This window comes from Siphateles boraxobius, unplaced genomic scaffold (assembly GCF_051911475.1).
Source record: "Siphateles boraxobius isolate OS27281-9 unplaced genomic scaffold, OSU_SipBor_1 51, whole genome shotgun sequence".
NCBI lineage: Eukaryota > Metazoa > Chordata > Actinopteri > Cypriniformes > Leuciscidae > Siphateles > Siphateles boraxobius.
In genome coordinates, this window is record NW_027509153.1 from 2715517 (window position 1) to 2743313 (window position 27797).

At 39.7% G+C, this 27797-nt stretch overlaps 2 protein-coding genes and 2 non-coding genes across 5 annotated transcripts in view; 1 reads left to right on the top strand and 3 right to left on the bottom strand.

The window, feature by feature from the left end:
• Nucleotides 1-1929: 1929 nt before the first annotated feature.
• trnai-uau (transfer RNA isoleucine (anticodon UAU)) lies at nt 1930-2001 on the bottom strand. The gene has a single exon. It is a non-coding gene; the product is annotated as a tRNA-Ile (tRNA).
• A 1260-nt stretch (nt 2002-3261) lies between these two features.
• Nucleotides 3262-3333, bottom strand: trnai-uau (transfer RNA isoleucine (anticodon UAU)). Its single transcript has one exon. It is a non-coding gene; the product is annotated as a tRNA-Ile (tRNA).
• Nucleotides 3334-8763: 5430 nt separating this feature from the next.
• Nucleotides 8764-26604, top strand: LOC143712796 (WD repeat-containing protein 53-like). The gene is made up of 3 exons (XM_077204800.1): nt 8764-9020; nt 11490-11972; nt 23517-26604. Exons 2-3 carry the CDS (start codon nt 11496-11498, stop codon nt 24075-24077), a joined length of 1038 nt encoding a protein of 345 aa, XP_077060915.1. The 5' UTR covers nt 8764-9020; nt 11490-11495; the 3' UTR covers nt 24078-26604.
• Nucleotides 25224-27797, bottom strand: part of LOC143712794 (P2X purinoceptor 4a-like) — a 30361-nt gene continuing 27787 nt past the window's right edge. For both annotated transcript variants that reach the window (XM_077204798.1, XM_077204799.1), the window contains one exon: nt 25224-26945. In XM_077204798.1, the coding sequence (XP_077060913.1) occupies nt 26892-26945 (54 nt within the window). In that variant the 3' untranslated portion in view covers nt 25224-26891. The remainder of the gene's footprint in view (nt 26946-27797) is intronic.

The window sequence follows — 27797 nt, forward strand, 5'->3', positions numbered from 1 at the left end:
CCTAGTAACTGTCCATCTCATTCAGGTGGCTTAGTCAATGAGGAGTTTGAACAAGGCATGCACACACAAACACACATATTTTCTGAACGAACAAGCAGGATGTGGAAGTTGCTCTTTGTTTGGGATAAAACATGTACAGAAGTAAAGCAGTCTTAGCAGAGGACGGTTTCGATCCATCGACCTCTGGGTTATGGGCCCAGCACGCTTCCGCTGCGCCACTCTGCTGTAAACCACCCCATTTGGGACTTGAACCCACAATCCCTGGTTTAGGAGGCCAGTGCCTTATCCATTAGACAACCGGGGCTGTGAAAGACCTGTGTTCGTGTGCCCCGATTACTTTGGCTTTAGTGACAACAACATCATTGGCATTTAAACAAGGCCAGCACACAAAGTAATCCGGATGAACGACTACTTCGACAGGCTACTGGGACAAGATTCGCTTGCCCTAGTAACTGTCCATCTCATTCAGGTGGCTTAGTCAATGAGGAGTTTGAACAAGGCATGCACACACAAACACACTGATTTTCTGAACGAACAAGCAGGATGTGGAAGTTGCTCTTTGTTTGGGATAAAACATGTACATAAGTAAAGCAGTCTTAGCAGAGGATGGTTTCGATCCATTGACCTCTGGGTTATGGGCCCAGCACACTTCCGCTGCGCCACTCTGCTGTAATCCACACCAGATGGGAAACGAACCCACAATACCTGGCTTAGGAAGCCAGTGCCTTATCCAGTAGGCCACCGGGGCTGTGAAACACCTGTGTTCATGTGCCCCGATTACTTTGGCTTTAGTGACAACAACATCATTGGCATTTAAACAAGGCCAGCACACAAAGTAATCCGGATGAACGACTACTTCGACAGGCCACTGGGACACGATTCGCTTGCCCTACTAACTGTCCATCTCATTCAGGTGGCTTAGTCTATGAGGAGTTTGAACAAGGCATGCACACACAAACACACATATTTTCTGAACGAACAAGCAGGATGTGGAAATTGCTCTTTGTTTGGGATAAAACATGTACAGAAGTAAAGCAGTCTTAGCAGAGGACGGTTTCGATCCATTGACCTCTGGGTTATGGGCCCAGCACGCTTCCGCTGCGCCACTCTGCTGTAAACCACCCCATTTGGGACTTGAACCCACAATCCCTGGTTTAGGAGGCCAGTGCCTTATCCATTAGACAACCGGGGCTGTGAAAGACCTGTGTTCGTGTGCCCCGATTACTTTGGCTTTAGTGACAACAACATCATTGGCATTTAAACAAGGCCAGCACACAAAGTAATCCGGATGAACGACTACTTCGACAGGCTACTGGGACAAGATTCGCTTGCCCTAGTAACTGTCCATCTCATTCAGGTGGCTTAGTCAATGAGGAGTTTGAACAAGGCATGCACACACAAACACACAGATTTTCTGAACGAACAAGCAGGATGTGGAAGTTGCTCTTTGTTTGGGATAAAACATGTACATAAGTAAAGCAGTCTTAGCAGAGGATGGTTTCGATCCATTGACCTCTGGGTTATGGGCCCAGCACACTTCCGCTGCGCCACTCTGCTGTAATCCACACCAGATGGGAAACGAACCCACAATACCTGGCTTAGGAAGCCAGTGCCTTATCCAGTAGGCCACCGGGGCTGTGAAACACCTGTGTTCATGTGCCCCGATTACTTTGGCTTTAGTGACAACAACATCATTGGCATTTAAACAAGGCCAGCACACAAAGTAATCCGGATGAACGACTACTTCGACAGGCCACTGGGACACGATTCGCTTGCCCTACTAACTGTCCATCTCATTCAGGTGGCTTAGTCTATGAGGAGTTTGAACAAGGCATGCACACACAAACACACATATTTTCTGAACGAACAAGCAGGATGTGGAAATTGCTCTTTGTTTGGGATAAAACATGTACAGAAGTAAAGCAGTCTTAGCAGAGGACGGTTTCGATCCATCGACCTCTGGGTTATAGGCCCAGCACGCTTCCGCTGCGCCACTCTGCTGTAAACCACCCCATTTGGGACTTGAACCAACAATCCCTGGCTTAGGAGGCCAGTGCCTTATCCATTAGACAACCGGGGCTGTGAAAGACCTGTGTTCGTGTGCCCCGATTACTTTGGCTTTAGTGACAACAACATCATTGGCATTTAAACAAGGCCAGCACACAAAGTAATCCGGATGAACGACTACTTCGACAGGCCACTGGGACACGATTCGCTTGCCCTACTAACTGTCCATCTCATTCAGGTGGCTTAGTCTATGAGGAGTTTGAACAAGGCATGCACACACAAACACACATATTTTCTGAACGAACAAGCAGGATGTGGAAATTGCTCTTTGTTTGGGATAAAACATGTACAGAAGTAAAGCAGTCTTAGCAGAGGACGGTTTCGATCCATTGACCTCTGGGTTATGGGCCCAGCACGCTTCCGCTGCGCCACTCTGCTGTAAACCACCCCATTTGGGACTTGAACCCACAATCCCTGGTTTAGGAGGCCAGTGCCTTATCCATTAGACAACCGGGGCTGTGAAAGACCTGTGTTCGTGTGCCCCGATTACTTTGGCTTTAGTGACAACAACATCATTGGCATTTAAACAAGGCCAGCACACAAAGTAATCCGGATGAACGACTACTTTGACAGGCTACTGGGACAAGATTCGCTTGCCCTAGTAACTGTCCATCTCATTCAGGTGGCTTAGTCAATGAGGAGTTTGAACAAGGCATGCACACACAAACACACAGATTTTCTGAACGAACAAGCAGGATGTGGAAGTTGCTCTTTGTTTGGGATAAAACATGTACATAAGTAAAGCAGTCTTAGCAGAGGATGGTTTCGATCCATTGACCTCTGGGTTATGGGCCCAGCACACTTCCGCTGCGCCACTCTGCTGTAATCCACACCAGATGGGAAACGAACCCACAATACCTGGCTTAGGAAGCCAGTGCCTTATCCAGTAGGCCACCGGGGCTGTGAAACACCTGTGTTCATGTGCCCCGATTACTTTGGCTTTAGTGACAACAACATCATTGGCATTTAAACAAGGCCAGCACACAAAGTAATCCGGATGAACGACTACTTCGACAGGCCACTGGGACACGATTCGCTTGCCCTACTAACTGTCCATCTCATTCAGGTGGCTTAGTCTATGAGGAGTTTGAACAAGGCATGCACACACAAACACACATATTTTCTGAACGAACAAGCAGGATGTGGAAATTGCTCTTTGTTTGGGATAAAACATGTACAGAAGTAAAGCAGTCTTAGCAGAGGACGGTTTCGATCCATCGACCTCTGGGTTATAGGCCCAGCACGCTTCCGCTGCGCCACTCTGCTGTAAACCACCCCATTTGGGACTTGAACCAACAATCCCTGGCTTAGGAGGCCAGTGCCTTATCCATTAGACAACCGGGGCTGTGAAAGACCTGTGTTCGTGTGCCCCGATTACTTTGGCTTTAGTGACAACAACATCATTGGCATTTAAACAAGGCCAGCACACAAAGTAATCCGGATGAACGACTACTTCGACAGGCTACTGGGACAAGATTCGCTTGCCCTAGTAACTGTCCATCTCATTCAGGTGGCTTAGTCAATGAGGAGTTTGAACAAGGCATGCACACACAAACACACAGATTTTCTGAACGAACAAGCAGGATGTGGAAGTTGCTCTTTGTTTGGGATAAAACATGTACATAAGTAAAGCAGTCTTAGCAGAGGACGGTTTCGATCCATCGACCTCTGGGTTATGGGCCCAGCACGCTTCCGCTGCGCCCAGGCAAACAGGGCAAACACACAGATTTTCTGAACGAACAAGCAGGATGTGGAAGTTGCTATTTGTTTGGGATAAAACATGTACATAAGTAAAGCAGACTTAGCAGAGGATGATTTCAATCCATCGACCTCTGGGTCAGGGGCCCAGACCGCTTCCGCTGCGCCACTCTGCTGTAAACTACCCCAGATTGTTCTGAACGAACAAGCAGGATGTGGAAGTTGTTCTTTTTTTGGGATAAAACATGAACATAAAGATGCAAGGAATGCAAGTTATAGTTTTTTTTATAACCAAAAGTGAGCGTGTTCTTTGAAAGTTATGTATAAATGTTTAGACAAAACGTTCTTAAAACATTTTTAAAAAACTGGATGTTTTAAACATTTAGAAAACATTTAAAAAAATTATGTTTTCATAACATTTCCAAAATGAGAAAACTTTAATACTTGAAAAAAAACTTTTGTTTGGAACGTTCATAAAACATTCAGAAATAACGTTTTCATAACTTAATGGGAATGTTAGAAAAACATTCTTAGAACATATTTTTGTATCTGAGAATGTTGTTCTATGAACGTTTTCTTTCAACATTATGAGAACATCAGTCAAGAAAAAATAACATCACAATCAAGTTTCATGAACGTTGTTATAAGAACGTTTTCACTCAACATCATGAGAACATCACAATCACGTTTCATGAACGTTGTTATAAGAACGTTTTCACTCAACATTATGAGAACATAACAATCACGTTTCATGAACGTTGTTATAAGAATGTTTTCACTCAACATCATGAGAACATCACAATCACATTTCGTGAACGTTGTTATAAGAACGTTTTCACTCAACATTATGAGAACATAACAATCACGTTTCATGAACGTTGTTATAAGAACGTTTTCACTCAACATCATGAGAACATCACAATCACATTTCATGAACGTTGTTATAAGAACGTTTTCACTCAACATTATGAGAACATAACAATCACATTTCATGAACGTTGTTATAAGAACGTTTTCACTCAACATCATGAGAACATCACAATCACATTTCATGAACGTTGTTATAAGAACGTTTTCACTCAACATTATGAGAACATAACAATCACATTTCATGAACGTTGTTATAAGATTGTTTTCACTCAACATTACGAGAACATCAGTCAACGTTACGAGAATGTAACATATTTTAACTCTAAACATTATAATAACGTTCCAGGATCATTATTTCAGGATTTTCTTTTACTAACATTTACATAACATTAGTGAATGTTAGCTGGGTTTCTATTGTGTTGTTTTCCACATGTCTTGTTAGATTTGACTTGTCTAGTTGTATGTTTGAGTTTGTGTTCTTTTTTCCCTTGTGGTGGGGTTGTGTTTTTGGTTTAGAAAATGTAATTTTTCCTCTTTATGTTTCCATTGTTTGGAGTGTGTAATACCCCGAGTATCCGTACAAAATGTTGTGTACTACACAGTAAAATGTGAATCTTGAAGTAAAATCTTTTCTGTTATTTTTGTAATTCAAATATTTAATTCACTTAGAAACGTTATACTCTGGAAAAATTTGATCACTCTGGACAAATGTGTCAACAGGTTTAGTAAGTACTTAAAAATCCTGTCACTTTGAAATCCAGACCTGTAGCTGTAAGAAATTAATTGCTTACATTTTATGAATTCATAGAAATAAAAATAGAAATAGAGCAGCACAGCAGCTCAGTGGGTAGCACTATCACCTCGCAGCAAGAAGCTCCCCGGTTTGAGTCCCGGCTGAAACCAGGAGTTAGCAGGTTCTCTGTCATTTCCTTCAGGTAAGTTACAACAGTTCAAACCCATGCAGCATAGGTGAATTAGTGATACTCGAGTGTCTGTGTGTAAGCCTGGTGATGGATGGGCCAACCACATCAGGGTGATGTGAACATCCGAAATAACATTTTTAAAATGAGTGAATGGAACATTCCTGTAACGTTCACATTAACCAAGAAAAAAACATTCTTAATACATTAAAAAAACTGGACGTTTTCAACGTTTAAAAAACATTCAGAAATAACGTTTTAAAAACATTTTCAAAATGAGTGAATTGAACGTTCCTGTAACATTCACATTAACCGAGAACTTTTTGTTTCTTAATACATTAAAAAAAGTGGACGTTTTTAACGTTTTAAAAACATTCAGAAATAATGTTTTAATAATATTTTCAAAATGAAGGAATGGAATGTTCCTTTAATGTTCACACTAACCAAGAATAAACGTTCTTAATACATTTAAAAAAATGGACGTTTCCAACGTTTAATTCGGAAATAACGTTTTAATAACATTTTCAAAATGAGTGAATGGACGTTCCTGTAACGTTCACACTAACCAAGCATAAACGTTCTTAATACATTACAAAAACTGGACGTTTTCAATGTTTAAAAAACATTCAGAAATAACGTTTTCCTAACCTAATGGGAATGTTAGCAAAACGTTCTGACAACTTATTTTTGTTAGCTGGGTAGTGGCCTGGATAGCCCACAGTCATAATGCGGCATCATATCACCTTCTACTGGATGTAAAATGCTCTGTAGTACATTTTGTCATTTTAGAATGTTAAATTCTATTTGTGTAGTTATTTTTGGTGAAAGTAACTCAAAAGTATAATAAAGCAAACTGCAACAGAATAGTCTTGGGTGGGAAAAGTTAAGAATTGTTTTCTTTCCGTGCAGGGAACCTACGGACCAAACAGTCCAGCAATGAGGAGAACAGGAGTTTTTTGTTGAAAAATAGGGTTGTTTTTTTTTTACCCCAAAAATACTGTACAATAGAAACCAAAACAGTAACACTTTATTTTGATAGTCCACTTTAGACATTCAACTAACTATAAGTAACTTTGCAGCTACATGTCATCTAACTGTCATTAGAGTATTATTAAATTGTCTGCTTAATATCTGCTAACACTTTATTTTGTTGGTCCCCCAACAGACATTATACTGACTATAAGTAACTCAGCAACTACAAGTCAACTTGTTCTCCTAACCCGAACCCTAACACCTAACCCTAACCTAACAGTCTACTGACAGTTTACTACAGCCTACTAATACTCTAATGAAAGTTAGTTGACATGTAGTTGAAAAGTTACTTATAGTTAGTAAAATGTCTAAAGTGACTATCGAAATAAAGTTTAACCACCAAAACATCTAGGCCTATAAAAGAGGTCAACAAAATATAACTATACTCAAAACAGAATATGAACTGAACAAACTGAGCTTCCTGAATGAGACACAAGGGAACATATATAGTAGCTTGGCCAAACCAATTTACACATAGGGGGAAAACAAAATGAACGACAAATACAACAACTACAAAGTAAAACAAACTAAACCAAAAATCCCCCTCCAACATGGCAGCACATGGTATGGCTTGATTGGCAGGTCACAGGATATCACAGTCCTCCACCCTTGGCCACGCCTTTCTTCCCCCAGATCAGACGGTAACAAAGAAACAATGATTAATAAAACAGAAAATGTTTACATAACCCTACAATGTGAAAATGTGTGCACTCCATTTAAACAGTGTATGGCTAAAGCAAAAAAATGTATATTATACCTAAAATAAACTATATGATCTGTGTTTTGAAATCATGAATGGTTTGGGGTGTGTCTAACTGCAAAAATAACTTAACCTGTGTACTTAACACTAGTGGTGGGCAGATTGAGGCTTCGTGGAACACTGAAACAGTTGAATCAAATGTGCCATATTGTGCCGAGGCTTCGAAACAATCCGACACCCGTCTCCACGTTGACTCCTAGTGGTCAGAACAGTGTAAATGCAACAAGAACCCAGACCAAATATGCATAAAAACCATAGACAGTAAAAGAAATGGACACAGCGACCCCATTGATTTCAACGGAGAAGACTGAAGCCCGATTATTGCACTTCCTGCCTGATGGCTGAGCGACTGCGCAGGCTCAAACTGAGCTTGACGACAGTCTGACAGTTGTAAATCTTCAAGTAGCTGTGCCAAGACAAATCTGGGTAACACTTTATATTACGACCCGCAAACAACTGCGTAAGTTCACCGAAATTACGATGTACGTTTCTGTAATTATAGTGTACTTCCGTGTAGGTATAAGGGAACAATATGTTAAGTTTTGGGTAATAAAGGGGTAACAAGCAGATATACAACCTGCAAAGAACTTCGTAAGTAAACCTAAATTACGGTGTACATTTCTGTAATTATAGTGTACCTCCGTGTAGGTATAAGGGAACAATATGTTAAGTTTTGGGTAATAAAGGGGTACAACCAGATATATAAATATATATATATAATATATATAAATATAATATAATATATATAAATTATTCCAAAGCATCCTAAGATACAAAGAACATTAAAGGTAACATTCATATCAAAGATATTAAAGAACAATCGATTTACACATTAAGGAAAAAGAAGAGAAAAGAAAAGAAGACATAACGGAAAGAGGTATACGTGTATAATCAAAATAAAGAAGAGGAGTTTAATTCTTTGTAGATGTCCAGTTCTGGTTGCTTTGTGGTTTGAAAGCTCTTGCAATGTGTCACAGTAAATCTTCATGTTGGCCTTAAAATGGTAGATGCTGGGTATCCTTTCAGACCATTTACATTTGTGTATATAAAACTTACCAAGTAATATAATAAGATTTAACATAAAAACGTGACTCTTGTCTATCTTTTTTGTCATAATATTTTCTCTATGTGAATTTTAATTCCACCTAACATATTAAATAAATATTCCACATCAATACAAAATAATTTAACATACATACATTCAGGATTCAGAAAGGTAATTTTTATATCTTTTTAGGAACTGGTTTGTTGGATAAATATTATGTAATTTTAAAGGATATTTCATACACTTTATTATTGATAGAGTATCTGTTATTATAAGTCCAAATCAATCTCCAATTAATATTTCCAAAATGGTCAAATGAACAATATCAAATGTTACAAGACGCATTGTATGTGACGTAATCAGCAGGCGACACGTGACAAAACGCCATAGACAGTGAAAGAAAACAGGCTTGTTCGACTTGAACCGGCGCTGCACAGACCGATCGGTTGATGACATCAAAGTACCGCGAGAGCGATTAGAGAGCAGACGGCTCCTTATGCTTTTGAATAGCTCTCGCGGTACTTTGATGTCATCAACCGATCGGTCTGTGCAGCGCCGGTTCAAGTCGAACAAGCCTAACATAACGCGCACCTGAAACTTGCTCAGGAGCGACTGCAATTTATAACAGGTCTGTGAAGATTAATAATCGATGTTTGTATGAAGCAAAAGAAAATAATCTAATGACGATTGACAGGAATGTAAGAGCAATGTCTGTTGAATTTGACAAAGTTTGTAGTTACTGATGAAGGCAGAACTCATGCACTCATCCTCGTGCCTTATTTAAATCACAGCATTTCGTGTTTCTCAGAGTTTCGGTTTTAGTTTGTTTGACAGCTACTTTGCTAAGGTGCAAAACAACTCTAGAGTGAGTAAGTGGATGGGAATTAACACTGTTAAACTCGTGCTGCAGTCAGTCCTGTCCCTCAGACTTCTGTCCTGGCAAATGAAGAATCATTCTATCACTTAAAGATTGTGTTCAAAGGCAGATTCGCTTGCAAGCAGAAATCACTGCAATCTTAGTTTCAGTGTGAGTCTTCGAGGTGTCGTCATTGAGTTCTCGCTGAAATCATCGTCGAGTAATTGTTATTTAACTCACGATAACCGAAATTTTTAAAATGTATACTGAATGAAAACAAAAGTAATACATTTAAAAGTGCTGAACTTTATTACAAAAATTTAGCTAGAACTGCTGGACCATCAAAATGTTCTGTATTTTTAAATATAAGTATTAATATATTAATTCTACCTTATCATTCATGTTAGCACGTAGTGCTAGATAAAAATTTAAATGTAAAAATGTATTTGTAAGGAATTATTCTAGTCACGCGTATATTGTATTCTTACACTTTTTTTTTGCTTCCATTTAAGACTTATCAAAATATGTATTATAGTAATGATAAAAAAAAATAACTAAAATTTAATGCGTTTCTGATTTGTTTAAATGTTTCTGATGGCTGCACAACAATACAGTTTTCTTTCTCATGTCTCCAGATTTAAATATGCAACTTTGCTGCTTAAAGGTACAATATGCAGGATTTTTCGCCACCAGGGTCGCTAACCTCTTACAATAACAAAGGCGTATACTGATGACGTATATTCCACATGAAGCTGAATTATTTTTTACTTTATTATATGAAAGCTTGTACGGTAGTGTACTGTATATAAACCATTTCATTGTCTGTTTTAAAGTCCCCCCTGTGGTGAAAACCAAGTTTTAAAGGGGTGGTAAAGTATGATTTCACTTTTCTAACTTTAGCTAGTGTGTAATGTTGCTGTTTGAGCATAAACAACATCTGCAAAGTTACAGCACTCAAAAGTTCAAAGCAAAGGGAGATATTTGCTTTTAAAGAAAAGGACTACAACAAACGGCTGGTAGGGACTACACGACATTCCTCCCGGGTTAATGACATCATCAACCTTAAAATGTACATAAGCCCCGCCCCCGGGATACGCAGTCCATGTTGAGAAGAGGAAAAGTTGTGGTATAAGAGTGTATTTGTGAGTCAGGTCAAACTTTAGCATCCTTCTTTTCACATTCTGTGTGCATCTCACAACAGTTCCTATACGAGCGATTTATAGATTATCATGACAGAATATGCTAATTGAAGATAGTTAACTCCACATCAGCAACATAAATTCATCAATTAACCATTCAGAGACGTCCTGTTGCATTCTACATGTTGTCTCTTCTTCTTGAGTCTCTCCATCTTTGTCTTACTCCGTTTTAACATTAAAGGCAGAACAGTTTCTGTCATTTTAGTGTGTCTGCGTGAGGTAATCGCTCTGCTAACACACAAGAGCTCTTGAAACCCCGCCCTCTGTAGCAGCTCATTTGCATATAAAGGGCCATGCACAAAACGGTGCGTTTTTAAAAACTTTAACATGCTATATAAAAATATCTGTGGGGTATTTTGTGCTAAAACTTCACACACACACACACACACTCTGGGGACATCAGAGATTTATTTTCACACATGCAAACTTGTCGCTTTTCGGCGACAATCGCCGTTTTCTCGGCCAATTGGGTCATTTACGTGAATCGGGTAGAACCGGAGAGTTTTTTCTTTGAGGGGGGGGGGGGGGGGTTTAGGCCATTTTTCCTGCCGACCAAAATTTTCTTTCTTTCAAATGTAGGCGCATTGCGCGTGTTGTAAGCGCGCTCATAATCCGCCGGAGCCACCACAACATTGCCCAACATCAAATGGCAAACGTAATGCAAGCGGAACGAAACTGCTCGTTATTGTGTGGTTGACGGACCGTTTATCAGTTTGGACCTAAGGCCGCTCTTTGTAGCGTGGGTCCAGGACACAGCTTGACATTTTCATGGTCCATGCAAGCACATGTATTTCTGTCAGTGGCTTTTGCTAATGTTACATAAAAAGGGCAGTATCTCACGAATTGTCTATATGACGGTTTCAGGTGTGGCATTGACCTGTGCGTGGAGCTCCTTCAGAGAGTGAAGCAGTTCCTCCTCCTCCGCTGCTCGACTTTATTTTTCATTACAGTGTTCTTTTTGCCTGAAAACATGCTACTATTTTCATCCCTGTGTGTGTGCGTGCGTGTGTGTGCGTGTGTGCGCATGTGTGTGTGTGTGCAGGTCAGGATGTCCCGCGTGTGGACAGGTGGTCACTCGTCCCCGGTGTTGTGCGCTGCCGTCTCCGGTGAGTCGACGGTGGCGACCGGAGCCGAGGCAGGTCAGCTGACCCTGTGGAGCCCCGCCGGCTCTCCGCTCTCCTCGCTCCACCTGAGCGCTGACGTCACGGGCCTGTGCTTCTCGCCGGCGCAGGCCTCGCTGCTGTACGCCTGTCACGGGCGGGCCGTGACCCTGCTGGACCTCCGGAGCCTGAAGACGCCGCTGGCGGAGCTGAGTGACATGGCCGAGGACGAGATCAACGGTGTGTGTGTGGACGAGAGCGGGCGGACGCTCGCCACGGGCGACGACACCGGCGCCGTGACCCTCGTGGATCTGCAGCTGATGAAGGTCAGCGGGACGCTGCGCACACACACCAACATCTGCTCGTCCGTGGCCTTCAGACCCCGCCGGCCTCAGAGTCTGCTGTCTGCGGGACTCGACATGCAGGTACGACGACACCCGGCGCTTCACATCGCGTGAGCGTCAGACAGTGTTCTGCGGTTTACCGTTTACTTTCTTTAAATGTAAAGGAGACCCAAAAAACCGAAACCAAAAATGACTTCTTTTTTTAGAGATTTATTTTCTTTTAATAAATTATTTAATTGTATTAATATTTGACTTTTTAATATCATGAAATTGAATAAATCTGAATTGAAAAACAAATAAATAAAACAATCAAACTTTTCTTCAAAGTAACAAAAACAAATTGGACTGAAAACGTTTTAGAACAAAATTAAATCTATTATTCTCCATTCAGTTCTTTTCAACAGAATCAAATTTAACTTTTTTTTTTACCAATTATCTAATAAATATTATTATAATCAAAACAGTAATCAAGTAAATTAACTAGGGATGCACGATATATCGATATCGGCCGATAAATGGTATTTTTTGATGTTATCGTTATCGATCCGATAAGAAAATTGGGCCGATATATCAAAGCCGATAAATAATAGATTATTTACTTCAGTTGAGAGATGCCGCTGTTCGCCATGATGGTTCTGAATGATTGGATTCACTTCGAAAAGGAAGATACAGTTCAGTGCAACATGTGCAGCACAAATCTGTCACATAGGCTTCATAACATTATAATAAAAACGCCTGTAAAAGAATGTTGTGAATTCTTGTTCGACAGTGTTTCAGCGCGACGAACGCGTTGTTGTGGAAAGAGCGCATCTATGGAGTTAAGCCTTCATGACAAGCATAGTCAAGTTCTCTTGAGCATTCGCAGCATTCTGTGCCATTGTAAGTTGTAATATGTTTATTTTGTGTATATATATCTGTATTATTATATATATTATATATAATTATATATATTATCCTATATTATTAATCTAATATAGGATGCGTTTGGTTGAGTTAATGAACGATGCAGTAGCGCTTCATTGTACCGGTGATCATCTTTATAGCCTATTTAGCTTGCGCACAGCTCAAACAGCAATGCACATTCCTAACTATAATTGGGACTGTCATATACATGCCATTATAATGAGAACACTATTGTAATAAAACGTTGTGAATTCTCTGGGTTTAGTTGCCGTTTCAGCGCGTTGTTGTGGGAATAGCGCGTCCAGAACAGGGATTACTACAAAATTGTGACCAGCACAAGTTCGATTGTGCATTCACGTCATTTTGTGCAGATAATTCGTAATATAAAGTTGATGTAAAATAAATATCTGATTAATCTCACATATGATGCGTTTCGTGGATTTAAACAGCCTGCTAGAAAAGTTCTTCAGTTTCCCGGTGCTCGTTCTCTTCAGCTTAAGCACGCGCAGATTGAACAACAATGCAAAACATTAAAAGCTATGATTGGGACTGTCATATAATTATAATTGTATTCACTATTGTAATAAATTTGTAAATTCTTTGGGTTTGCATTCTTCAGCAACCGTTGAGTTGATTAACCTTCTAGCAAAGCGATTCGGTTTAACGTCCGTTCTCTTCAGCTTCAGCGCGCGCAGCTCACACAGCTATGTCATTTGAAACAGTAACTAAGCTATTAAAGATTTTTACTATCACTGTAATATTAAAAATGTTTAATTATTTCAAAAACATTGTGTTATAATTAATAACTACCATTATTTTGTTCTCGTATTATTTTCATCAACGATATGGTTTGATAAAAATAATTTCCTTATTGTCCGTGCAGAGGCGATTCCATTTTATTGATCCATTTTGTTTCTTTATATGCAGCCCAATGTTATCCAATGACTTTTTTGCATTATTTAGGTATTTTATTTTTTGTAGGCAATAGATTTTTTGATAACACTTTACAATAAGGTCTCATTTGTTAATGCATTAACTAACAGAGAGCAATAGCCTTTGTTATAGTAGTTAATAAAATATGTGTGTTCATGTTAGTTCACAGTGCATTGACTAATGTTAACAGATACAACTTTCTTAAAAATGTCTTATAAAATTGTTGGTTCATGCTAACTAATGCTAACAAAATTAAACCGTATTATAAAGTGTTACCATTTTTTTAATAAAGAAAGTTGTCCATAGGAGTGTAAAATTTATTTTAAAAGTTAAGGAATCTTAAACTGGTTCAAACTAGGCTATACTGTATTGTATATGTTTGATTTGTTAAAAGTGTTTGAGACGAGGCTTTTAATGGTGAGCCTTTTGTTTATGTATACAGGCTATCAAAGTATATAAAAATTTTTTTAATTTAGATTTATCGGCCAATATATCGGTTATCGGCTTTCAAATGTAAAGAATTATCGGTTATCGGTATCGGCCAAAATGTTCATATCGGTGCATCCCTAAAATTAACTCTTGTGAATACAAAAAGTTTAAATATGCTACACAATCATTTTAATAAAAACAACAGGCAAAACACTGATCCTGCTGATTATGTTACATATTTCTACTTAAATTGAAAATGACTGCGCAAAACAACAGTAATAGAACCAAAACCTCAAACTGTAAACAACAGATGTAGCCTCGAGTCAAGAACAGTTTTGCAGGGCTACACATTATTTTAATGTAACTGCTGTACACACACCAAATCAGACTTTCTCTTCAACAGCAAGAGTTGATCAACTTTCTTTTTTCTTTCTTTTTAAGCTGTTAAATTTAACTACACAATTAGATAATACCAGTTTAGCTCATGTTGTTCAGTCTGTGGTGTAAAAATGTGCATTAGCAATTAAACAAAACTTCAGCGGAACATGATCAGGTCAAAGTGTCTGAATAATTTCATAATTTATATAAACTTTACTGGTAGTCACTGTATGAAGAACTTTTGGGTATAATGTGTCACAGTTTACTTTATTTTGCTCTCCTCACTTACATGAACTATAGTGTCCTGCACACACTAGTAAAACAATAACAAAATAATGATTTTAGGTTTGACTGTAGGTAGACCTGAATGTAAACTGATGAGTTTGACTGGTGTCCTTCAGAAATCATTCTAATAGGATGATTTGATGCTCGAAAAAACATTTATGATTATTATCGATGTTGAAAAGTTATTTACAGTTTTTTTCAGGATTATTTCATGTATAGAAAGTACAAAAGAACAGCATTGGTCTGAAATAGAATCTGTTGTAACATTAAACACTAACGTTTAGGGGTGTAAATCGGGGCCTTCATGACGTTTCGATACGATACCGATTTCTTAAGCCAACGATTCGATTATTTTCGATACTTCAAAATTCCCCACGATACGATTCGATTCGATACGATTAATACTCGATATTTTTAAATGATATCTATTAAGTTTCAAATAAATCAACAAAGAAATTTATATTTTGCCTTTTATTAAGAATACAGAAACAGTATTCTATTCACAGTGTGCATGTTGTGCTCAAAGCATTGCAAATAGAACAGCAAATGTAACAGTTACTGCATCTACAGTTACAATAAAGTGCCATCAGATAAATTGTAATAAGAACAAAATAAAAATAATTAAGTCTAATACTTACAGTGCAGGTCTACTATGGCCAATTAGCCTATTCACTGTTAAAACAAACAAACAAAGACTGACCTCTACAGCCTAAAGTTCAACGTTTTTTTTTTTTTGCATGTTTTGCATCTTATTTAGAGGTAATGGTCACACATCCTCTGCAGTAGATGAACTGCAAATAGAACAGTTACTCCACAAAATCAGTTAAAGTGCAATAATAACAAAAAGTAACAAAAGTCTAGGACATAAGCCTACAGCACATTCACTACAAAATAACAAAAATGCATTTGTATTTTAGAAGAATGAGGTATTTAGAAGCATGGCTCATGGCTTGAGCTATAGCAGGGGCCTTGCAAATAGAACAGTTACTCAAAACAGTTTAAGTGCAGTAAGAATCAAAAGTAACAAAAGTCTAGGACATAAGCCTAAAGCCCATTAATGGCAAAACAACCAAAAAACAAGGAGACTCTACAGTTCAATACTCTCAGTGGTGCACTTTGACAGATTCTTCTTCAAGAAAATCAACTGGTCCACATGCTCAGAAGACAATACACTACGCTCTGAACGCACAATGTCCCCTGCTGTACTAAATACACGTTCTGATGGTACACTTGTACCAGGAATGCATAAGTACGTCTTGGCCAGGTCTGCCAGGAGAGGAAACTCAGCCTGGTGAGCTCTCCACCAGTCTAACACCTTACCATCTAGGCTCAAAGATGCAACATCTCTGTACTTCCTAACTTCATCATGGGCTTGTTCTTTGGATGTTTTGCCTCTGACACTTGGGTCCTCAGTGCAGAAGGAGTCACCAAAAAGGTCCTCCAATACCTTTGATTTCTTGGAAACGGGGGGGCATTCTAGAATGGCACAGAAATAAAAAATAAGGCTTGATTATAGTTATGTGTTATATATATATATATATATATATATATATATATATATATATATAAAATTATATGTAAAGCATATATATATATATATATATAATTATATGTAAAGCATATATATATATATATATATATATATATATATAGATAGATAGATAGATAGATAGATAGATAGATAGATAAAAAGATATAGAAATATCAAGTATGTCTACAATGTATGAATACATACCTTTAGTGGTTTCTGCATCACACACCTCATTTAGCTCCAAAGAAATCTGGTGAGGAGAAGAGTGAGGAGGCTGGGCCTCTGGCTGTAACACAGACAAACACATACACATAAAGGCAAAGTTATTATTAGTAATAGCTAGAGTACTCAATGGAACAACGGGTTCATCATCAGTATTACTATTTAACTATTTAACTACTTTTTAACTATTACTATTTAATAGTAATCACTATTAAATTGAATTAAACACCATCCATAACTAAATGAACCAAGATGAGAAACAACCTACCCTCTGTTCCTTCAGCTGTGCCGCTTCTTCCGCAAGATATTCAAAGGTTTGGTTTCTTCTCTCATCACCCAGGAAAGGAAGCTTTTTAAATCGGGGGTCCAAAGCAGCTGCTCGAAGTAAGAATGGTTCTTCGTCCACATTTCGCCCTCTAAGATCTTCAGACATGAGTCGTTTCATGTCTTTGATTAAGGCGGAGTCATCCGGTACATATTCGAAATGCGCCAACAACTTTATTCGGAGAGGTGCGATGATGGACACAGTGGGTTGCTTCTCCTCGCACATCAGAGTGGTAGCAGACTTTAGCGGGGCTAGCAGACTCACCATTTGTTCGGCAGCCAAGAGATCACTTTCACTGAGTGTGTGCACGTCACACGAGCCTTTTCTGACTTTCTTGTCGAGAAGTGTTGCCATCACCGCAGCTTGTTGTTCAAGAAATCGCTCCAACATCTCGAAAGAACTATTCCATCGGGTTTTCACGTCTGCTTTGAGCTTGTGGTGTGGAAGCCCGAGCAAACCTTGCTTCTCCTTCAAAACAGTGGTCGCAACTGCGCTGCGGTGAAAAAAACTCACAATTCTCCTCACGCGCCCTAAAAGCCGTTCTGTGGCAGCAATCTTCAGGCCATCTTGTGTTGTCAGATTAAGCGTGTGCGCGAAGCACTTTATATGTGGTGATAAGCCTGACTCTTCACCAGCTTTGATCATGTTAGAAGCGTTGTCTGTTACGAGAGCCGGTGCCTTGTCCAATATACCCCATTCTTCACACGCGCTTCTCAGAACCTGCCCGATATTAACTCCTGAATGAGTGTCTCCCAAAACACGAGTCTGTAAAACGTGGTTTTTCATTTGCCATTTGTTGTCAATGAAATGACACGTTACAGTGATATAGGACTCCGTTGTGCATGAAGTCCATCCATCTGAAGTTATAGCTACTCGCTCTGCACTCATCAGACCCTGAATAACTTCATCACAAACTTTGGTGTACAAGTTCGGAATATAGGACTCGCTAAAGTGTTGCCGTGAGGGGATGTTGTACCTCGGCTCAAGAACTTCAAGCAGGTATCTAAAGCCTTCGTTCTCTACGACGCTATAGGGCCTCATGTCTTTGCATATAAAAAACGCAATGCCTTTGGTGATGTTTTTTGCTCTTTTTGAAGTGCTCGACAACTTTGGAGCAAAAAACGTTGCCAGTGATTTGGCGGGCGTGGAAGCCTGTGTTCTTTCTTTAACGTTACACTCTGACTCGCCATCATCAATGCCATGGCGCCTTTTCAGGTGTGCGGATAGATTCGACGTATTGCCACAGTATCTTATCTCAGACTGACAGCCTTTCTCTTTGCAAACGGCAACATCTCTTACCACTGCTCCTCCATCGGTTTTCCTGAAGCCAAAATGCTTCCACACCCATGACTTGACGCCGACTGGAGTGTGTAACAATTCAGTTTCATTGCCAGCTCGCTGTGATGGTTCCATTGTTCTATAAAGTCAGACTCAACAATGTGTGTGAACGTGAAACGTAAGTAACGCGTGTGAAGTACAACAATAATGAGGTTAGCGCCACCCGCAGCTTAGGAGTAGGTTATACGCACATGTCGGAGCGGATGCTGAAAATAGACAGGCGGCAAAATAAACACATTAATCGATTCTCTTGCGGACGCATCGATGCATTGAATCGTCGGCTGTATAATCGATGCATCGATGCGAATCGATTAATATTTACACCCCTACTACCGTTCAAAAGTTTGGGGTCAGTAATATTTAATTAATTTGTATTAGATTTTTTTGGGGGAAAGAAATCAATACTTTTATTCATCAAGGATTAATTAAATTGATCAAAAGTGACAGTAAAGACATTCAGTTGAGTTCTAGACGCTGCGACGTCAAATATGTGCAAAACTGCAGTGTTTTCCACATCTCTCAGAGCAGAAAGAAGATCGAAAGCACTTATTAGAGGCACGGCACTTCTTTTAGCGTCAGCTTAGTGTCTATTACCAACAGAACACACTCAGAACTTAATGCATCGTTCAGCCGGACCTAACTGGTTTATATATATAAATATAGGTTATATGTGTTTGCCGTGCGATATCAGGAAACAGCGTAATACACACATGACGACAGGAGTGACGGCGGTGTGTAAATCGAGTTACTCTCACACTTCTGCAAGTTTTACTGAGATTTCTTATCTCATCTGTGAGTTGGCCATTATTATTACAGACATCCTTGTATAATTTAATTTATAAATCACTTACATAAATTAACTATAGTGTCCTTCACCCACTACTAGGGATGCACCGATGTATCGGCCGCCGATATTTATTGGATGATTTTTGATTAATTTAACACCATCTGCACTTCGGCAAAAGCATGAAAAAGGCCGAGACCGATGGTTTATTAATTAATTGCTTGAAGGCAATGAGTTGCATGTTTGTTGCATATTCAACATTTTTCTCTGGGTAAAATAATTTAAATGCTTACCAAAACAAAATTAAATCTGTACGAAATAAAATATAGTTTGTCAGATGTGCATCGGGACTGGGGAAGTTGTAAATCACGCGATAAATGTGCGCTTAATAGGAGTTTCGGAAAAATTTCTGCGGTCTGGGCCTTTTTCAAAATCTCAGATAAAGACCAAAAAATCGTCATCTGCAACGAGTGTTCAGCTGAAATATCAAGAGGGGGTAGCATGGCTAAGAATTTCAACACATCCAATTTAATCCGCCACCTGAAAAAGCATCCTGAACAGCATGCTGCGAAGAAGAACTGCCGGCTCCCGGTGTTTCGACACCTTCTGTGGCTCAGGTATTTGAAAAAGTTTACTCAAGACAGCATCAAAGCAAAGGGGATTACCCCAAAAAATTATGGAATTTATCGCACTGGACGATCAGCCGTTTTCCGTCGTAGAAGACGTGGGGTTTTCTGAGGCTTGTTGAACACCTTGAGCCACGTTACTCCCTACCTAGTCGGCGATATTTTTCAGACGTGTGCCTGCCAGACATGTACAATGTTGTAGCCGCGCATATACACAAGCTCTTGGCCACTGATACTTCAGCCATCAGTTTTACAACCGACATTTGGAGCTCTGATCTAAGCCCTACCTGTATGCTCAGTCTCACTGGGCAATGGATTGATAAAGATTTCAAATTGCAAAAAATAGGACATTAGGACATTTTTCCTGCCGACCAAAATTTCGTTATTTCAATTGTAGGCGCGTTGCACGTGGTAAGCACGCTCATAATCCGCCGGAGCCACCTCAACATTGCCCAACATCAAATGGCAAACGTAATGCAAGCGGAACGAAACTGCTCGTTATTGTGTGGTTGACGGACCGTTTATCAGTTTGGACCAAACCAGCGCGAGCCGATCTTGATCAAGCGACACTGTTACTACACAACGCTGATAAGAGATCTAGTAAAGGAAGCATTTGAATTTGCCACAGAAGTAATAAAATCGCTGCGAGATCTAGTGAGAAACATTCACATTTCTCCGTTATTAACGGATCAAACAGCACTGACGTGGAAACCAGGAAGAAACATTGTGCCATGAATGAACTATCCAGTGTCCACAGATCAGCAACATTCACCATGGATTTACTGTAGTAACACTAACCGCAACCATGGGAGTTTGGCAGGAATAGTAGGCTATAATGCCTTCAAGTAACATTACGTCGGTTTTATTTTGACATTATGAATACAATTGCTGCCCTCAAACTAATCTGAACTAAAATATTTTTGTTTATAACTACTACAATATTACATTTCATTTTTTCCAAGGAGCTGTTTTGTTTTACAGTATATGCTCCTAAGAAGAGTCAATTATAGCTCCAGAATCGCTCAAAGTAAAACAAATATCATACTTTATGATGTTAGTTTTCATTTAGAAAAAGAATAAACAAAATGAAATCAAGGAAATTACCAAAAACCTAAAACCTGGTAAACAGTAAATTCTTTCAACATAGGGCTATTTAGATAAACAATCTGACGAGCATGTTGTTTTAGGCTAATACACCAACAGCAAATTTCTGTTTAATAAAGCGCTCAGAAATGTGTGAGGCCAATGTGCAAGGACCTTGAAACTGACCAGGGAGCAAAACCCACCAAAAAATCACTACTAGATGCGGTGACAATGCGTTTTGCTAAAAATGACTCTATCCTCTTTATTGTATCGCAACAGTGTTATACCCAAGATACAAAGATAACTACTTCGATATGGACAGAAAGCAGGCAGTTCGCATGATGCTGCAAGCACAGCTGGATTTGAGAGTGACGGAAGTGGTGGAAAAGACGCGGTGCGCCACCCAAAAGCCAAAAAGTCGCGCAAGGATAGTGAACATGCACCCGGTCTGTGTGACATGTTCAACGAAGTTCTGGAAGAAAATGTATCACATGGATTTAGGAACAACCCTACCATGCCACAAAGGGACGCGTACCTCGTAGAAAGTAAAGAAATGAGAATCCTCTTCAGTACTGGTGTGTCAATCAAGGTCGCTTTCCGTCTCTTGCGCAAACTGCACGCAAGTATTTGTGTGCGCCGAGCACAAGCACCGACAGTGAACGCTTGTTCAATGCTGCATCCAATGTCTTGGGACCACTGATCTATATAATGACTGGATAGCTCATGACGTTCTAAACTGCCATCAGGCAGTGAAGCCACCGGAAGTGTTCGAGCGGCCATCTTACGATTCCCTACCAGCAGAGGGCTCCAACACCCGTTATACAGAGATTGGTAGGCCCGACGGCACTCTTAAGATGAACCGCTGAGCAGCATACAAGTGTAAAACGACGTTTACAAAAGGACGTCGAAAAACTGCCACAGGTTGTAATTCAAGCCCTATAAGTAGTTATTTATATGCACAATTGTCGCTATGCCCGTGTTGTTTTCTCCGAGGCAAGAGTAAGTTAACGGTAATGCTGCTGCTTCTTTAACAAGCAACGATAAAACAGTCAACAGTAGCCTATAAGAAACATCAGAGCAGCAATAATCACAATTAGTGTCCAATAGCGACACCATTTAACAGCTTAAAAATAGCTTTGTGCAGAGTCCGTTTATCGTTACATTAACCCATACAATTTGTATTATGCATGTCCTGAACATGTACTTGCTAAGCACAGACTTTATATGAGCAAACTACTAATCTATAAAACACAATCGGTCTTCCGACCTCATTGAAGGCGGTGAGAGAGTGCGGCCGGGGCTCTCTTTCTCTGCTCGTTCTTATGCGCCCTGTCCACTATCTAAATAATTCGTGGTTACGACGACTTTGTTCCCTCGTTTTAATAAATCGTGGACACGTTGAACTAATTCTCTCCCTCGTTTTGATTTAACGAATGACAACGTGGCCACAATATAGTAAACCGCGGGAACAAATTAGTATAACGTGCTGAGGTATTATTAATTTGTGGCCACTAAACAATATTCACAAAAATATAGGTCTTTAGCATTCGCTATTTAATTAATAGTATCAAACTGTTTTTCTTACCTGTGAAGATAGCTCTTCAGTGAAGGCCGACTAGTGTGTTCTCATACAGCTTTTTATTACTTTTGCAAAGAAATTGCCGTTTTTTAATAAGCTGGAAAAATTCCGACTTTAAACAAATACCCATTTAAATGCTTAGGGTGTTTGCGTTGTGAGAATGTACAGGGATACTTTAGATTTAAAAACTGTCTCTCGTTAGGCAATGTTTTTTCAGTCAAATCATAAAATTTCCTATTGATTCAACAGAACGCGTGAGCTCACTAGGGATTACCAATATGGCGGCGCGGTGGCTTCACTGTTTATGACGTCATGAGCTATCCAGTCATTCTATATCGATCAGTGTTCGGGACAGTAAAAGAAACCGACTGCACTGTGAAAAAGCAGAAAAGCTTATTTTTATCAAGAAGAACTTGCCCCTGTTTCTAAAGCAGCACCCTTAATACTTGATAACAGCAAATGGACTGAATGAACTGTTCATGAGTTTGACGTTTGTCATGTCATATTTTTAATCTTCATGTTGAACAGATCTATGTTCATTTGAAATGATTTAATGTTTAGTGTGCACCATGCACAACGATTGTATGAACTGTTCATGAGTTTTTAAGCTAAGCTGTTTTAAAAACGATTCAGTTAAGAAGAAATGTTTTATTGCAAAAAAAACTCTTTGAAGTTTGTCATGTCGTATTTTTAATCTTTATGTTAAACAGATCTATGTTCATTTGAAATTGTTTAATGTTCTAGTCCAACATGAACAATAAGCCAACGACTGAATGAACTGTTCATGAGAATCAAATATGAGTACATGTTGTTAAAGAAATATTGGATAGCAATAATCACCTCTGAACGTTGTCATGTTGTCTTATTGTATTTTTTTATCTTTATGCCTCTGTTATAATGCTGCTCAGATGAGTGTTAAATGGATCCAATCCATGTTCAGTGAAAATAATTTGATGGAGAAATAAACTCTCAGTAACTATACTAAATAGCATCGTATGCAAGTGACAAATATCGGTATCGGCCAGTAGTTGTTTGTTGAAATCGGTATCGGCCAAAAAAAGTCCTATTGGTGCATCCCTACCCACAGGCAAAAAAAATATTTATAAAATGGTATCTGGTGTCTGAATAATTTTTGCTTTGACTAGGTAGACCTGGATGTATGACAGTAAACACATGTGTGACAGGTGTATGTGTGTGTGTCGCCCGCAGGTGTGTCTGTGGACCGTCCCGAAGCCCCGTCCCGTCTGGAGCTGCAGTCTGCAGGACACACAGCAGGAGCACACGGGCCAGGTGTTCAACCCTCCCCTGGCTCACTGCGTGTGTGTGTCGTCCTGCGGGGACGTGTGTGTGTGCGCGGCGGAGGACGGCGGGCTGCATCTGCTGCGTGTGTGTGCCGACGGTCGGCTCCGGGAGCGCGGGTTGATCCCGGCCCACAGTCAGGGGGCGTCGCAGGCTCATTTCATCAGCTTTCTCTCGCACCCGTACTGGCTCGCCAGCGGAGGCAACGACGGGCTCGTGGCTCTCTGGGACCTCAGCCGACACCCGCTGGTGGACCACAGCAGGAGGAGGAAGAAGAAGAAGAAGAAGAGCCAGAGCCCGCAGGACGAGGACGAGGAGGAGGCCTGGAGCTCAGAGACGAGACCCAAGCTGTGTTTCCAGCACACAGAGAAGGTGAACTGGGTCTGTCCCGCTGTGCTGGAGGGAAAGCCCAGTCTACTGGTGACCGACCAGACCAACTGCCCAACGGTGTACTCGCTCCCGCAACTATAATATACACACCGTTACATGTATTAAACTTATGGAAACTTCATGCAAGATCTGCAGCTTAAATTATGCCTTTCTCCGGCGTTTGTTGCTCCGCTGTTGATCTGATGTGGGTGTTTTTCAGGCCCTCACACTGCGACTAAAGCCCTTTTCAGACTGGATGAGTTTAACATGGAGAGCTGGGTAGAGTAATAATTCCCAGAGCTTCTCAGTGACTTTAGTCCTGTCTGAATGTGCATCTCAGTTATCATTACAGACAATATCAGTAAAGATTACAGCGACTTTTACCTTCTGGAAAAAGGTCTGGAAAAATGACCTCAGGTGATACTAATCCCGTGCGAACAGACCCGCCGTAAATATGTACGTAAATATTCCATCATTTCCTGTTTAAAAGTAATTTACCGCGGTTTTTCACGTGTGGAGGCGCTTGATGAAGCATTCAGTTGCGTTCTAGACGCTGCGACGTCAAATCTGTGCAAAACTGCAGTGTTTTCCACATCACTCAGAGCAGAAAGAAGATCGAAAGCAGTTATTAGAGGCACGGCACTTCTTTTAGCGATTGCTACGTGCAGTGTTGGGGGTAACTTATTACAAGTAACTTGAGTTACGTAATCAATTACTTTTTCAAGTAACTAGTAAAGTAACGCATTACTTTTTCAATTTACAACAAAATATCTGAGTTACTTTTTCAAATAAATTTTTCGGACCTAACTGGTTTATATATATAAATATAGGTTATATGTGTTTGCGCATGTGAAATCAGGAAACAGCGTAATACACACATGACGACAGGAGTGACGGCGGTGTGTAAATCGAGTTACTCTCACACTTCTGCTAGTTTTACTGAGACTTCTTATCCCGTGTGAATTGGCCATTATTACTACAGACGTCCTGTGGTAAAATTACATACTCCATCCACCCTTGTAAAACTAATCCTGTCCGAATAGGGCTTAAGTAGCACCATTTCACTGAGCTTTTCTCCTGCTTGTGTGACACAAGTTTTGTTTTGTTTGAACTGGTGACACTTCAAAGTTGCCCAGATCTGTTAGAGATTATTCTTATCTCCACGACCCCGGACCCGAATCCCTGCCAGAAGACATTCGTTTTGTCTCTGAGAGTTTGACTGAGAAAGCCATGGAAGAGATGAAGTGATGATGATAAAAAGAGCAGAGTTTATTGAATTGAATACATGTTCATACCTAGGGAAAAACAAAGGGAAATTACTGCTTCATAACATCGTCCTGTGATTTTAAAAACCTTGAAATGAAGGCATTCTCTGATCTCCTACAATCATATCTACAATGCAATCATACGATTAAACAACACTAGCAAGGAAATGAGTAATATAAAAGATTTAAAATGATTAAATGATGTAAATCAAATAATACTACAATGATTAAATGATAAATCAAAACGACAACTACATAAATGACTGATTATAAGTGATTATATAATTAAATTGTATAAAAAAAACAAGAAAACTAAGCACAGCACAGAAGTATGGTTGCTCTCTTAAATCAACACACACACACACACACACACACACGTTACTATTGAGAATCCATAGATCTTCTGCCTGCACTGTCAATGTTTACCCAATGTATTATTATTTGTGTGTAATTCATGCACACCATGTTTGTATATTGCAGTGAGTTAGGGCATGTTTTCACGACAGCGTTGTCAAAATGATCCATGTTCACACGGATCTGTGAAAACAACTAGAAAAAGGCTGTAATATTCATGCCAGGCTAGTAGTTGATGTCACTTTGTCAAGAAACACCCCGTGAACACGTAATACACATGCGCATGATGTCATGATTTAAATATTTCCAAACTACAGAATAGGTCCTTATTTCATTGCTGAAACACACACACATGCATTGCAGGTTAAAGGCATAACATTTTAAGAACTTCTCAATTATGAACAGATAGTTCCCGCCAAAATGAAAATTCTGTCATCATCAACTCACATTCATGTTGATCGAACTAAACCGAACACTCGTGTAAGAAAAGTCCACATGTCTTTTGCCTGAGGAAAATGATCGGCATCACGGTCTCTCCATTCCAGACAGTTTTCACTCCGCATTTCATCCGTCTGTTCATCAGGCCTTTGGCTCCTAAAAATATTTTTATATTCTTGTGTGTATCCTCTTCTGTTTTTCTAATAAAATCCTGGACTTTGGAAAATTTAGCAGAATGCTAATTTTCAACTTAATTTGAACAACTTGAACTTTCTGTTTCTTCTGTATCAGAACATGTAAAATATGTAAGTGACAGAGAACAGAAGTGCAGTGTGTGAGTGCTGTATACTGTATGTTGCATGATCTATCAAGCATCCTTGTTGTCTGACTTGTCTTTTCTCAAATACTGCAAGGCAGAGCTACTGCATGGCTTTAGAAGATTTGAAGTGCATTATGACACTTTTTTGACAACGGCAGACACCATCCACTTTCATTGTACAGAAAAAAGTAACCACATTCTGCTAGAGAAGTCCTTTTGCTTTCTGCATTAAAAACAAACATGTTTGTAGAGACATGGGGTGTGTAGTTGATGTCAGAATTATCATTTTTAGCAGAACTATTTTACCTTTAAGAATGGGGGAACATTATAATAGTATGACTATTTATCACATAAAAATGAGGCACAAAGTATAGTAAAATAAAAGGTTAAAGGTGTACATTTGTACCAATGAATTATTTCTACAGTAGCAAAATGGGGAAAACATGAAAATCAAAGAATTTTTTTTTTTCCAAGGAAACATCAATAGAAAATCACAATAATCATAAGCATGATTCTAGATAAACACAAGCCTCGCATCAATTACCAGGTGCCATAGTGAGTTTCTGCCATTGGAATAGGAGCTTCATTGGATATCTAAAAGAAACAGAACTCTTGTTAGTTCTTTAATAACAAATAACTATTGTAAAGTGTAAGACCTACTTCTAATAGTCGGTAAGAGAAAATCATTGAAATAATTTATTCTTAATTAGGGCTGTCAACATGGACCTGTTACCATATGCAATTAATTTGAAATGACGCTAAAACAGGTGTAAACGCGGTCTAAAATGTCTTGAGCTTGTGCACTTCTAGAGGTAGGCTAGTTGAAAACACGTTGGACCGGATTGCTTTCGTCGTGTCAATGTTCATGTGGTCGAAAATATGTTCGAACAACTACTAAAAGATGCCTACTCTCTGCCTACTGATCTAATGAGTGAACATTTATGAGAAGCGCACTAGCCAGACGAGATTTAAACGTGTGAGGTACTGGAGCAGTTGTTAACGCAGCAGTGTCATCCAGGCATGGTAAAACAGTGCGCAATTGCGAGAACCTCCTCTACTACCGAGTTAACAACACACGTAAAGGCTGATTTATACTTCTGCGTCGGACCTACGCCGTAGACCACAAGGGCTGTGATTGGTCAGATGCAACTCAACCTGACGCAGAACCATAAAACATAAACATAAAGTTGACGCAGAAGCATAATGAGGCCTTTATACTTCTGCGTCGTTGTCCGCGTTGACGCACGCAGAGGGAGCATGTGAAACCCGAGGAAGCGGTTTGAGCAGACCAATCACAGCGCTTGCGTCCTCGTAGAATAGACGCGTTGTTAAGGCCTCATTATGCTTCTGCGTCAACTCCACGGCGTAGCTACGCCATCACTCCTATGGCGTCGTGGCCGTTTTATGGTTCTGCGTCAGGTTGAGCTGCATCGCGGTGCATCTGAC

What these genes read in the sequence shown, in the direction of transcription:
- LOC143712796 (XM_077204800.1), top strand. Translation starts at nt 11,496, where the DNA reads ATGTCCCGCGTGTGGACAGGTGGTCACTCGTCCCCGGTGTTGTGCGCT. An exon ending in CTGCGGGACTCGACATGCAG is followed by an intron (nt 11,973 to 23,516) that starts GTACGACGACAC and finishes TGTCGCCCGCAG; the next exon opens with GTGTGTCTGTGGACCGTCCC.